The sequence below is a fragment of the Dasypus novemcinctus genome, chromosome 5 (assembly GCF_030445035.2).
Source record: "Dasypus novemcinctus isolate mDasNov1 chromosome 5, mDasNov1.1.hap2, whole genome shotgun sequence".
NCBI lineage: Eukaryota > Metazoa > Chordata > Mammalia > Cingulata > Dasypodidae > Dasypus > Dasypus novemcinctus.
The window spans coordinates 166875273-166889526 of record NC_080677.1 but is presented as its reverse complement, the minus strand read 5'-3'; the positions used below and the strand labels follow the sequence as shown (position 1 = coordinate 166889526).

At 55.2% G+C, this 14254-nt stretch overlaps 1 protein-coding gene across 1 annotated transcript in view; it reads right to left on the bottom strand.

Annotated features, from left to right (window-relative positions):
* Nucleotides 1-14254, bottom strand: part of CUBN (cubilin) — a 242374-nt gene that overhangs the window by 149379 nt on the left and 78741 nt on the right. The window contains exons 23-27 of the mRNA XM_058297911.1: nt 13688-13877; nt 12191-12351; nt 11619-11800; nt 10779-10935; nt 8795-8982 (exon numbers count right to left, since the gene is read on the bottom strand). Coding sequence (XP_058153894.1) covers nt 8795-8982; nt 10779-10935; nt 11619-11800; nt 12191-12351; nt 13688-13877 — 878 coding nt within the window. The remainder of the gene's footprint in view (nt 1-8794; nt 8983-10778; nt 10936-11618; nt 11801-12190; nt 12352-13687; nt 13878-14254) is intronic.

The window sequence follows — 14254 nt, the reverse complement described above, 5'->3', positions numbered from 1 at the left end:
ACCTCAAAACCAGTTCATACTAAACAAGCACCTGCTCCCAAGCAGAGGCAGGTAAGCAGGCAACGCCACTGCCCCAGCCCAGAGGTGCGCCGGCTCCAGGTTGTCACTTAGGGACCAGAGCTTTGTGGGTCCATCTTCACCCAACCCAACAACAGTGGGCTCCTCGGTGACCACAGCCCTGCGTGGAGATCCCACTCAGGTGGGCTCCGCTGTGATGACCACGACCCTGCGCGTTGATCCCACTCAGGTTGGGCTCCTCGGTGACCTCGACTCCTACGTGGTGACCCCACACAGGTGGGCTCCTCGGTGACCACAGCCTGCGTGGTGACCCCACACAGGTGGGCTCGGTGACCATAGCCTGCGTGGAGATCCCACACAGGTGGGCTCCTCTGTGATGACCACGACCCTGCGCGCTGATCCTCCGCAAGGCGGGTTTCTCTCCACGCCCGTGCATCCCCATCCGAGGCGGTGGCACCGGGCAGATTCGCAGGCTCGACCCTAAGCTGAGCTGTGGACAGTGGCGCAGTTCCGCCTCCCCAGGGGGCGCGAGGCCCCACCTTTCCTGCCTTCCTTCCGGGTGGGATGACTTCACGGCCCCGTCCGGCTGCACAGGGCCTTGAACAACAGGCTGGGAGCGGGCACGGGGAGCAGGGGTGGGAAAAGCTTTTGCCTCCGAGGGAGGGAAAGATGCACTGAAGCAAAGGTCCCCAGGGGACAGAAACCCCTACCACAAAGGCGCAGGAATAAGCGGGCGAAGGCAGTGCCCTGGGGGAGCCACACCCGCCACCAGGCCTGGGAAGTTCCCCACAGGCTCAGCCAGGGCTTCTGCTTTCAGTCCCTGCACGCCGACGTCATCGCTACAATTCCTGCCCACATAAATTTGCCACACAAAAAGAAGCACTCATTTTTCAAAGCACTCTAACACTGGTGACCATGGAAACCGCTGCCCCCTGCTCCCAGACTGATTTCTGAGCAGATCGCAAGCCCCGGGGGCACTGGGGGGCGGATGTGGCCACCGCCCTCTGGGACCAGAGCTGGATTCCAGGGGAGGCCACACGGGCCCCCAGGACCCAGGAAGGGCTGCCGGGCACACCTGCGGGGGCCGCGTTGGGGGGGTCTCGAGGTCCCTGGGGCTGCTCCCCCTTCCGAGTGGCCACGGGGGTCCTCAGATGTGCCGTCTGTGTGCAGCGGAGCTCCTGTGTAGACACCACCTGCGAGCCCCTTGAGGCACTCCCTGCGGTTCAGAGCCCCAGCCCCGCACCCCGAAACATCCCAGCTGCTCTGTGGGCACAAGAGGAAGGAAGTCTGTGCCTCCGTGGCCTGCAGGGTCACGGGGCTCGGAGCGCTGGCGCAGTTTATCGGTGGGGTGCCACGCCCACAGCCACAGGGAGAAGGCTCTGCAGACCTGTCCAAGCGCCAGGCCCCCCGCCGAGGCCCCCTGGACCGGGGAGCCGCCCTCCTGGGTGCGCCCGTCGGGGGTTCAAGTTCCTAGAGCAGCCCTGCCCGCCAGGGGCAATCAGCTCTATGACCCTGCCATTCTCAAAATGCAAACGTCCTCTTAAACGCATCTTCGTTCCTTATTTATGGTTCTGAAAATCTGAGACTAACAATGGAAATCGTCGTGAACAACCTCGTGTATATGGGAAGGGGTCTGGGCAGTGACCGCTTTCTAGACTCACTCTACATTCACAGGGACTGGCAAAGAACCAAACTCAGTCCTTCTACACCAGTGACCTCTAGTCCCTACTTCTCCTAAATATCGTTTTGCTCATTTCCTTGAAGTTTCTGTGGAAGAAAAGTCAGGTTTGTTTTTACAGTGAAAGATTAATTTCCAAAGTTAAATACAGTCCATATGGGGAAGTAAACCAAGAATTTCTTTTCTATGATATCATTAAAATAGGGAGAAACTTCTAGAAAAAAATGTTGGTGTATTTCCTATGACAAATCTTCAAAAATTCCAAAGAAAACCATCCTTTAGGGTTTAACATGTAGTTGAAAGAATTCGTCTGCAGGAGGGCGAACTCTTTGCGAAGCAGGAAGCAGCGAGTCCAGCCGGGGCGGAGCGGAGGCGCCGGGCGCTCGTGGACGTGCTTAGTAGTAAGCAGGACACTGCTGTGGGGCAGTCTCCACGCGCCCACGCGCCAGCTCTAAAATCGCTGAGCCTGTGCACGTGTGAGAGTCACCTCCTAACCTGAACTTTATCTACGAATTTGGCGTCATGAAGGTGCTTCTCTCCCAAGAGTATAAGGAGTAAATGAAACGTACCACACAACAGGGCCGGTGCCAGCCTGTGAGGTGCTCGAGGGCTATTCTCATCCCGGGTGGAGGTGAAGGACACCAAAAAATTTTCCATAGAAAGCACACCAAAATATCTTTGAGAAAAGAAATGCAACGGGTCTAGAAACCCTCCCTGACCTACATAAAGCACTTCACAGAGCCGGTGGCCAGAGCCTGTGAGTCCAGGTGAATCCTACTTGGGGGTCCAGGCCAGGGGTGGGGGGTGGGCAGCAGGTGCGGCCTGCTCAGGGGTCCACAGGGGGGTGGGGGTGGGCAGCAGGCACGGGGGTCCGTGGGGGGGCAGCCCTCCCTGACACGTTGCCATCCTGGGGGGTGCCGAGGCCTGGTGGGTGCAGAGCCGCGTGGTCCCTGTATGGTGACTGAGCATGGTGGGTGGGTGGCAGGGGAGGGGCATGGGACACAGCCCCTGCTGGACAGCTCCTCCCAGGCCCCCATGCAGACCCGCTCTGCCAGGCGCCCCACCCTGGGAGCTGCTGCCCACTGGGTGCCCGCTCAGGCCCCTCCACCCGGAGGGGCTGCAGCTGTGCCCTGGGCGGGTGCTGGCACCTGCTGAGTCACAGGCAGATCCGGTCCTGGACCCTCCAATGCCCGCTCCAGTCGGACAGGTCCCAAGCCAGCCAGCGATCCCAAGAGTTCGAGAAAGGCGGGGCTCACGCAGGGCGGGGTGGCGTGAAGGTGACCCTCGTCACCATAACAGCAACAGGGCCAGTGAGTGGAGTCAGCGCGTCCCACTCAGGGCGCCCATGCCCGCACACCCCACAGCCTCACGAAATCCAGCAGGCTGCGGTCGTGTGGGGCCCATCTCAAATGGAGCAGCTTTTCCTGGGAGGAGGCACCCACGGCGTTGCTCTGGGTGGGAGTGCTGCCTCCAGCAGCGGTCTCTTAGGACCAACAGTCTCCTTTCCACTGGCCCCGCAGCCAGCCGTTCTTAGCTCTCACACCATCGTGTCTGCCCATTTAGAAACCACAGAGTTAGGGTTGCTGTAGTTTTTTAAACGTTTTCTGATATGGGGGTGCAGGAGACTTAACTACAAGCCTGTTTTCCCAGCACATCTGGGACCCTGAACTGCAAGTTTCCAGCTCCAGGCAGGGGCCCGTGCCGCACCATGAGGGGTCCACAAGGTTGTGGCTGATGTGACTTTACCAGGATGGGGGGCACGAGCAGAGGGGCCGCTAGCTGTGCAGGTCGCTCTCGTTGGAATATTAGAAAAATAAACATATCCAGAGAGACGCAGGAAGTATTCACCAGCAAATGGGATCCGCATTATCTCTAAGCAGTGTACTTTTGGGTGTTTTAATTTCCTCTGTTTATCTACTTTCCAGTTTTCCTGCCATGACTGTGTTCCTCTGTGATGAGATGAATTTCTTTTTGAAGCCTTTTCTTGGGGACCTGTTGACGTGGCAACGCACACACGCCCTGGCAACTGCTTTCCAAGCCCAGAATTCCACGCTTTCAGGCTGGCGGCTCCCCAGCCGGCCCACTGAAGACACCGCACCGTCCACCTCCGGACCCTTTAATGTGCCTCGAGGTTGTACGTGAAAGTTAGTTTAAACAGTGTTACTGTTATCGCATGCTCCAGCATTGACTTAAAAGCATATCTTGCCCCTGGCGCTTCCTGTTTTGTTGCCACTAGGTTTTTACTGCTGGGACTATTTCCTTATTAAAAGAGAATTATTTCTGTGTTCAGGCTCGAGGGCCTCTGTGGGCAGTAGTGTTACTTCCCCCGAGGATGGTGGGCTGCCCGGGACCCCGTCCTCTACTCAGCAGACCCACCCCAGGGAAGCTGGGCACTGCCCCGCAGCATCTCCTGAGGCCAGTGCTCCAGTGAGCTGGGACAGCCCGTCGTGGAACATGGCACAGGGAGGCCTGGAGGACCACAAGGGCCCTCCTGACACACGAGGGCAGGTGGGCAGAAGGGCAGGTGGGCAGGTGGACAGTGAGGGCAGGTGGGCAGTGAAGGCAGGTGAGCAGGTCGGCACAGCGAGGGCAGGTGGGCAGTGAGAGCAGGTGGGCAGGTGGGCAAGTAGGCAGAAGAGCAGGTGGGCAGGTGGACAATGAGGGCAGGTGGGCATGGTGAGGGCAGGTGGGTAGTGAAGGCAGGTGGGCAGGTGGACAGTGAGGACAGGTAGACAGTGAAGGCAGGTGGGCAGGTGGGTAGGTGGGCAGGGCACCAGCGAAGGCAGGCGGAGGGGCTCGGCCACCGCTGAGCGTCTGCTGGCTCTCCGGGCTCGGGTGGCCTGGCCTCGGTCTTGAAGCTGCTCGTGGTGCACCTGCGTCTGTCCTTCGGGTCGGGAGAGCCTTGTGCACGAGGCAGCCGGTGCCTTCCCACCTGGAGGCCCTTCTGAAGGTTGCACCTTGCCCCGGCAACAGGCAAATCAAATCCATGCCATCATGGGAGAACTCTCCACTGTGAGGGCTGGTTGGAAAGATCAGCATTTGCTTTTGAGAGATTTTGATCTCACTGAGATGAACATTCCTCTTCTTGTTTATAATTAAGAAAGTCACATTTTGCTCAGGAGACATTTGAGCTTCAATTTCTCCACAAAGCCTGGCATTAAATCTAATGGCACTGAGAATTCTGGCATCCTGAAGCGAGGTGCAGCTCCGCCTGAGCTTCCCTGAGCGCAGGTGGCACTGGTGCAGCACCAGGCTCCCTCGCGGCCTCGAGCTGGCGCTGGCCTGGCTCCGCGCAGTTGGCCAGCGTCCTGGAGGCCTCCTCGGCCCAGGCCAGAGCGTGGCAGCCGCAGGCCTGTGGGAGGCCCGCAGGCTGGACGCTCCTCACCCTGCTCGCGGCGCAGGGGCAGGCTGGGCCAGCGCAGGGGAGCCACTGCGGAGCCCTGGTCCACGTGGCGCAGGGCGCCTGGCAGAGCAAAGACCCGCTAGCAACGCCCATGCTGACCAGGACCACACAGCACCCCAGCCTCTCATGTCTTGACTCACCCATCATCTGAGCACCCACATGCAGCAGGCCTAGAGCTCCAGGGTCTGAGCAATGGACAGGCTTGGCAATTCAACAATTTAACAGGCATCAACCACTCAAAAGGAACTTTTTTTGTTTCCTTCACTGATAATTTTTTTTTTATTAGAATTGTTAAATTCAAGGATATGCCAGGTTCTTCTTTTTGGAAGTAATACAGAATAACAAAAACAATTTTCACCTTAAAATTAAGCAATTTTCAGTACCCAAACTCCTGTCAGTAAATGGACTCTGCCTTTTCCTCGCCCTGTTTCTTCACAGGGCTTCTGGCAACACAGACTGAAGGCTGGGGCCATCACTTCTCCTCCTCCCGAGAAGCATCGAAATGTTCGGATGCGCAGCTGCCTACAGGTGCCCACCGACAGGTGCCTGCCAATAGGGACCTACTGACAGGTGCCTGCAGACAGGTGCCCGCTGACGGAGCGCCTCCCCTGAGGCTCTTCTCTCACGCAGATGGGCAAGCGGTGCGGCAGCCCTCACATAGAGTTACGACGCACCAGGCCGTGCTGTGGCTTTTATGACAATACTAACCCTGAGGTGACCCCACTGGCAGATGGGGAGACAGAGGCACAGAGGGCGGGCCCTGGGCCCGGGTCCAGCTGGCGTTCTGGGCTGGGGACTCCCGAGCAAGCCCACGAGCGGCCGTGTTCACAGCCCCGTGCCCGGCTCCCAGTCTCGGCCGGGGTCCTCGAGAGCAGCTGGGCGGCGCTCACAGGGCAGGGGCCTCAGTCCCCAGGCCCAGGGATATGGGGAGGGTGGCAGGCAGCCTGCACCCTCGAGGACACCGAGAGGGCCTGGAGCCAGATGAGCTCCCCAGGAGCAACGTCCCTGTTGATCCACACCTGAGCCCAGGCGGGGAGGCCACGCGGCTCCCACGAGGGCGGGAGCAGGTCTCACACGGGGCCAGCACCTTCCCAGGCCCAGCCCCCAGGCTGGGGTTCCGGGGCCCCCTGGGGAGCGAGGACGCCTGGGCTGAGGAGGAGGCCGGGCATGGATGCAGGGCCTGCGTGCCGCCCCCGCCCCACCGCACTGTCGACCCTCCCACACCACGCACTGGAGGAAGAGCCGCCAGCGTCAGGCCACGGCCACCCCCCCGGGCCGCCCACGGGCCTTTGCGCACAGGCTCTGCAGCCGCCCTCCTGGACCCCACCGGAGCTCCCGCCGGCCCAGGTGTGTCTGCACCCGCCTTCTCACGCGGCTCGTGCCTCTGGCCTCCCCTCCCACACAGCCGAGGCCACATTTGCCCCTCGCCCTCAGACCCCGGCTCCGGGGGCTCCTGGAGTGGCCCAGACCCTGCAGCTCTGGGGCCCTCAGTGCGCCCCGGCCACCCCCCCTTCTCCTCTCCAGGGTCCGCCGCCCTTTACTCCGTGCCTTGGTGACGTCTCGCCTCCCATCAGCTCCCCGAAGGCCCGTCTCACCACAGCAATCTGCACGGGCGCGCAGCTCGGGTGGCAGATCCATGGGACGGGGCGCTTGGAGCTCCATCTCGTCCCAGCTGTCCACGGGAGCCAAGGGGGCCACGTGGCATGAGGCCCCGCCCACCCGATCCCACGAGGCCACTGTGCGCAGGCCCACCAGTGACGAGGGACAAGTGGCCACACGGTCGGGATGGGGGCTTCAAAGGGGGGGCAGGGGACCCCCACAGCTTCGCACAAACTCTGTTTCCAGGTTTTTTCCCCCAAAGATGAACCAGATCTTGGTGGAGGAGAAAAGCAGGCTGTTCCCTGCCTGGGTGGCCCCGCCCTGCGTGGCCCGGCCTTCGTGGCCCCATTTGGGTGGCCCCGCACAGAGCTCGGCAGGACACGGGAGCCCAGGCTGGGTGAGGGGCCCCCCAGCTGAGGAACCGCCAGTGGGCCTCCATGACGATGCACTGGACACACAGTACTCTTTCTACAACACTGTACTTTTTAAACCATAAAACAAGATTTTTACACTCAAATATATCCCTCAAAAAGGAGGGCATCTCATGCTCAGGACCTCACAAGGTCAAAGACCAGATGCTCTCTAGGTTCTTTGTCTCAGAAAACCAAGTGCTGTTTGCAAAAGATACAGTAAACTCAAACAACCACAGCCATGCCAGCTTCTGTTAGCATTGCTGTCAAATTAGTAAAACGAGGTCAAGGAAATTTTCCCAGGGCTAAAGCATTTTTCCTGGGACTATGAGCTCAGAATTCCAAGTGCTAGATGTCGGCAGTCACGGCAACCAGGTCTGCAGCCATCACTGGTCTCCTCGAGAAGAAAGCCAGTGTCGTGGTGGGTGGTGGGAGAGGAAAAAAATCCTCGTGTCACAAGAGTGGGCACTTGTCACTTCAGAATACTCTAGCAAAAATGTCATGCATAGGTGCATCATGTGCCATCTATTGACAATTTAAATGGAAGTAAAGGTGTGGAAAACGACTACCGGTAAAAAACTGATATCAAAATGCATGTAAACAGTTTGAATAAAACTTTTACGAAGGATGGAAGTAGAAACATTTCTAAATTAATATAATGTTTATAATATGTATACATAATTATAGTAATAAAGTAATGAGGAAACGTCTAAACTTTTTAATCTATAACCCTAAAAGTTATATATGCAAATTAGCAAAAAAACTTTTTTAAAGTAAAAAAAATTGTACTGTGAAAACAGATTACTTCATATTTCAGATTGCCTTATATTTAAGTAACTTTTATTATATAGCATTGCACTCAAGAGCTGAATAGGTGGTGGACTCGGCCCAGTGGTTAGGGCGTCCGTCTACCACATGGGAGGTCCGCGGTTCAAACCCCAGGCCTCCTTGACCCGTGTGGAGCTGGCCCAAGTGCAGTGCTGATGTGCGCAAGGAGTGCCCTGCCATGCAGGGGTGTCCCCCGTGTAGGGGAGCCCCACGCGCAAGGAGTGCGCCTGGTAAGAAGAGCCGCCCAGCGCAAAAGAAAGTGCAGCCTGCCCAGGAATGGTGCCACACACACGGAGAGCTGACACAGCAAGATGACGCAACAAAAACAAACACAGATTCCCGTGTCGCTGACAACAACAGAAGTGGACAAAGAAGACGCAGCAAATGGACACAGAGAACTGACAACCGGGGTGGGGGGGGAGGGGAAGAGATTAAAAAAAAAAAGAGTTGAATAAACCTCACTGGTTGTCATCATAATAACTAGGAACTTCCATTCTACAAAAAGAAAAACTGAAATGAACTTATTTAAAGATAAAAAATAATCAAATTTTGATTCCTAACATCAGGTAAGTTAGCTATGGAATGAAGTCCAAGACACCCACATATCTCCTGGTCTCTTACTTAGAGAGAACAGACGTAGAAACCACCAGCCAAGCGGAGACCACTCCCTTCCATGTAAACTGAAGAGGGCGGCTGCTTGTGTGTGGGCCGAGGAGCTCTCAAGAGGCCGCCACCGTCGGGGCACATGGAAGGCCAGGCACCTGCCGCGCATAGGCCGGGCTGTGCCCGCCACGCAGGGGGCGCATCCCAGGGCCTGACAAGGCCCCGCCCGCTGCCGCCCGCAGCCGGCGCGCGTACCTCCAGGTAGTCTGTGGAGCAGTTGGGGTGGTACTCCACCTCGAACGCGAGGAACGTGAAGTTGACGGTGCTGCCAGCGGGTGCCTGGACGGTCCAGTTGCAGCGCTGGTGGGCGGCGTAGGGGTGCGGGTGGCGGATGCTCTCCAGGATGCCGTGGGTGCGGTTGGCAATGAGCACGTCCTCGCACGCTGGGACACACAAGAGGGAGCGCCCTGTCATGCAGGTGTGGGTGGGAGCCTCCTCTAGGAGACGTGGGGTGTGACGTGAGCCCACAGCACCTTTACGCACTCCCCCCGCCCCGGGAGCAGACACTTTGGGGCGGTGGTAACCGTTCAGCAGGGCTGGCGGGGGCGGAAACTGTGGCACTGGGCGACCCTCTGGAGCGCCGACCAATGCCCTCGAGCCGCCTGTGCTGCTCTCACCCGGCGCTGGGAAGGGACAGAAACCCCGACCTCCATGTTCACAGCCTAGAAGCCCCAGGGCTCCACGCACGCCAGCAGGGGCGAGGGTGCCCCCAGGGAACCTGGAGGGCCCCCGCGCCTCGGGCGAGTCCCCAGGAAGTGCCAAAGGACGGGAACAGGGGCTCAGGGGAAAGGCAGGCTCTGCACCTGCCCGCGCCCTCGGACCGAGGAGGCTCCACCAGGGCCTCAGCAGGGTGCCTTGACTGAGAGGGCCCCCCGCTGCCCGGCCCAGGCCTGAGCACGGCGCAGGGCTTTCGGGGCGCGCCATGCCGTTCCCATGCCGACGCTGCCTTAGGTGCAGGGGACAACAGGCCGGCTCTGGCCTGAAAAGCCTGCCTCTGTGGTCTTCACAGCCTGCCTGCTGGGGCGGGGGCGCTCCGGCCACTTCTCCTTGCAACGCTGAGGGTCACAGCTATGACCACAAGGATTTCTAAGAAGGCCCAGCTGGCAGCAGGCGAGCACCACTGCCCCGACACCCAGGAGGAAGCCAGGCAGAGCCAGGAGGTGCAGGGCCGCCCGGCTGCTGCAGCGCGGACACAGCCAACCTCAGGCCACGCTCACAGAAAGTCGGCCAGCTCGGGTCCACCAGGGAGGACAGAGTGCATGTGCATTAACTTACACCTTCAGCGCTCTGCAGTTCTGAGAAAAACATAAAATATCGCAGGAAGGGAAAAAAGGAGGGGTCTGCAAGGAGCAATGTGACTGTAACCACGAGATGAATCAGCACAGCCTTCGCAAACCCGGGCCACCGCCACGGCTCAGCCGCACAAGCTCAGCTTCTCGACACTAACTGTGATTTTCAGAACAAGGAGCTGCTATTCCGAAACTGCTCAGAGCCGTCCAGAATGCTGACCAAGTTATGCTCTAGTGCTCCAACTGATCCACAGAGGTACTAGCACTCAAAATACAATTTAGTGCCTTTCAATTCCGTTTTTAGGTAACCATCAAAATTACGGATAAGTTTAGATTCAGTGGGGTAAGGAACAGTACTTTCAAAATTAAAGGGTATTATTGAACCTTGCTTTCTTGAATGTCTATTTTGAAACTAACTTCTGACTATTTAATTGCTGCGCTTAAGGGAAGTTTGCACATCATCTGACTCTCTTTTCAGAGGTGAAACCACGGAAGCGGGAGGAGGGTGGCATGTGGAGGGCCAGCGCCAGGACCCCTCATCCTGCCCTGTCCACGGGGCCTCACGGGCGATGCCACGCCGCAGCCTTCACCAGCTGGGCGCGCAGCCCGAGCAGCAGAGAGGGTCGCTCAGAAGACGCAGCGCCAGCCTGGCATGGGCTGGAAGTGACGGGCACTGACCGCACGTGGACGGCGGCTGGATGGCACGCTCAGTCCTCTTCCAAGTCCCACGGCTCACCGGATGCTTTGACTATGTGAGATGAAGCACGTTCCCCTCTCGCAGAGTTACAGTGGCCACGTAATTAAGAGCTAAGACTAACTGACTTCCCCAAACCAGGGGCTCTTCCCATCTCCCTCCCTTCCAACGAGAGGCGCCAGCGGCCAGCACTTACTCTGCCAGTATCTGGCCAGGAAGCCGCCTCCTTGCTGGCCCTCGTCCGTCCTCAGCTTCAAGGTCAGGCTGTCCCCGCTGGAGCGGATGGGAGGTGGCGGCTGCTCCCCACAGAGCTGGGCCAGCAGGTGGGAGCTGGTACTGGGGCCGTCAAACACCTGGAGGACAGCGCCGCGCGTCAGACGCACAACGCAGCTGGGCTAGAGCCGAGCAGCAGCCCCAGAAGAAGCTTTAAAAATTCCCTTTAGCCGCTGTGACTCGGACCACTTACCAGGGGCGCGCGCATACAGCACGAGTGTGCGAAACCCGAAAATGAGTTTCACACATATTCTGAGGCCACAGCAAAGTGTCAATTGTCCTCTTGCCCTTTCACTGCATAGTTTATAAGCAGGACACTTGAGGACACTTTTTATTTAGACTCTGTTCTTAAATGGACAACGGTGACTTGCTGCTACTATAAACAGTTCTAGTTGGATGACTTCAATTATCTTCTCCAACTCACCAAAATAGTACTATATACGTTTTTCAAAGTACATATAAAAATTAAATAGACAATAACTATGCTAAATTCAGTCACCCATTTGGGGAGATTTTAGTCATATCGTAACAGCCCATGATCAATACATTTTAAATTCTCGGGAGGCCAACCCATAAGGAGCACATGCTTTATTACTTAGAAGACTGTCATTTTCTTCCATAGCTTTTAAGTAAGTTTTCAGTTTGCCTAAACTTTGTGTGGATGTTCTGTTGAAATGCTCACCTTTCGTGAATCTCAGAAGAACAATGCTTGGGAGTGGGGGGCGCGAAGGCAGCGGGTGGGACGCACACACAGCACACGTACCGCCAGGTAGTCAGACGTGCAGTTCGGGTGGTGCTCCAAGTGGAAGTCTTCGAATTCCAGGACGAAGGGGCTGCCCTGGCTGGCCCGCAGCTGCCAGTAGCACTCAGAGCCGTGGTAGTACGGCATCGGGTAGTTGGGGGACGTGAAGGTGCCACTGGGGGTGGACAGCGTGCCCCCACAGCCTGCGGGAGAGGACGCGGCACGGCTCCTTAGCCCTCAGGGCAAAGGGGATCTCGGCTAATCAAGAGCACCCCTGCTGCTCCCCCGGACCAAGCTCAGAGCAAAACTGCCCCAGGAGCCCCTCGGCTGGACCCCACCTCGCAGCCACATGCACCCCCTTCTCTAACAGGAGGGCTTTCTTGGTGCGAGGCAGCAGGGAACTAGACTTTAAATGAAAAGCGGCTGCTGTTAATTCAGAAACATTTGCAATCTTGGTGCTTTAACAACAGCAATGACAAAACACAGCCGGAAAGAAACGGAGACAAAGTGGACAGAGCGTGACAACCCGAGAACGGAGAAGCCGAGTGGCCTCTGCGAGGAAGGACGGCTCAGAGCCAGCGTGTCCTACCTACCTGTCAACGACCCGTCCCAGTAGGCAGAGAACCCAGACCTCGTGTCAAACGGGTCACTCTTAAATTGCAGCCACAGCTTGTTACTGTGCGAGATAATTCTTGGAGGGATGTTTGAGCCGCAGTATCTTCCCAGGAGTGGTGATGTTTCATAGCCTCCATCTCTGTGACAAAATACAGATAATTTAGTTATTGATACTGTTACTGTATATTTAACATAATTTTAACTTTGGAATTACAAACATCAGTTTATGTCCATCAACTTCTGTCAAAGATACTCTAAAAACATAATTCCAAGTTTTCAATTTTTCACTTTATTAAATTGTATCTATTAACTTAAAAAAAAGGTAATGAAAAAATTAAAAAAAATTTTTAAATAGTATTTGAATAATAGTAAAGAAGACCATAATTTATGGTCAGCATGACATTTTTATAACCAAGTGCAAACTGAGAGACTGTGTAGGATCTTCACCCTGTCAAATAAAGCCTCCAGCAAATGGATCAGAGGGCCTAGAATAAAGAAACCATAAAATTAACAGTATAAATAAATGTTGGTTAATATTACAGAGAAACCGCAAATATTGTCCTTCTAATTTGGAATTTTACAAAATTCAATATATCATATTTGACATGGTAAGCAAAATTTTGTAAACCATTTCTTTCCCCAGGAAATTTTTGTAGTCTTAAGCCTAGTTTTCAAACCAAAAAAAAAAAAAAGATTCATTGACCATTCAAGTACAATGACTGGTTCCTATAAATTAAGGAAATCATCCTATTTTAGCATGATATGGCGCAACTGTGATTTACTATTTTAGTACCCTCCTTTACATCACAGAATAAACTTTATTTTTAAATCATGAAAGATTCCGGAATTTCAAAATGACAAATGGAGAAGGTTGCACAGATGTTCAGCAACATAATCAGCCCAATCAAACTCAATGATGATCCGTGATCTGGAAGATAGCGACGTACAGGTCAACTCACCTTCCCTGCAAGGACAGCTTTTTTTAACACAGTCACTCAAAGTGCCAGAGATGAAAGAAAAAGTGTGTTGTACTGAAATTCACAAGCCTGGACTTGTATTATTTGAGCACAAAAACTTTGGGGAAACTTTAAGATAAGGTAGGCATCCTGCCACATTTTTTGTGATATTATTAACCTAAGTGGACAGCCTGAAATGTAAATTGATTTAACACACAGAAAGTAGTATTTCAATGATACCAAGTACCTCATTTGAGAGTGGTAGTGCATGTTTACTCTGCCCAAATAAAATCTGGGGTTTATTATCAAGTATCCCCAATAAAAGAATCACTTCAAAATAGCCACTTGAATTTCATGTAATGTGATGTTTGTCTTCTGCTAAGTCAAGCTTCAAGTCACAACATTTACCCCTTTCAAGGAAGTGCAGAGCAGGGAGCTTTTCAGGGACTTTCCATACTCTTTCCCTTAATATTTCCAGGTAATAACGAAAGAGATGATGAAGCACATGAAGGCGCTTACCTGATTTCCACAAAATCGACGCACGCGCCCCCGATGGCCTCCTCCAGGGAGAAGTTGGTGAAGTGCAGCGCGATCTGCTGGCCCGTGGGCACGGTGATCCTGTAGGTGCAGGCCTGGCTGCTAGGGTAGGCCTGGGGGAAGCCTGGAGAAGTCAGCGTCCCCGATTCCTCCGTGAAGTCCTCCGAGCACACTGTGCGCAGACACGGCGGCACCAAGGAGGGAAAGCGGGACACAGGCCACGTTCAGTACACAGCCAGGGCCACCGCCCTCACCAGCTCGGGCCAAGACGCTGCTTTTCAGCAGCCCATTCTGGAACGTTCAAAGGATGCTTTCATTTTGAAACAAACGGTTTTGAAATATCAAGGGTGAAAAAATTATTTCTAGTAAAACTAAGCTATGTAGTGGAAACTGTTCCATAAACCTTGAGTGAGCAAGTTTTACACCTTGGGACTGGTTAAATGACCACAGGGCTTTCAAATTAGGCCCAACTCTGACCGGGCCTGGAATGAATTCGGTTCTGCTCTCCTTCACGTAACTTCCTCACACGGTTTTCACCAAGGCAGGCAT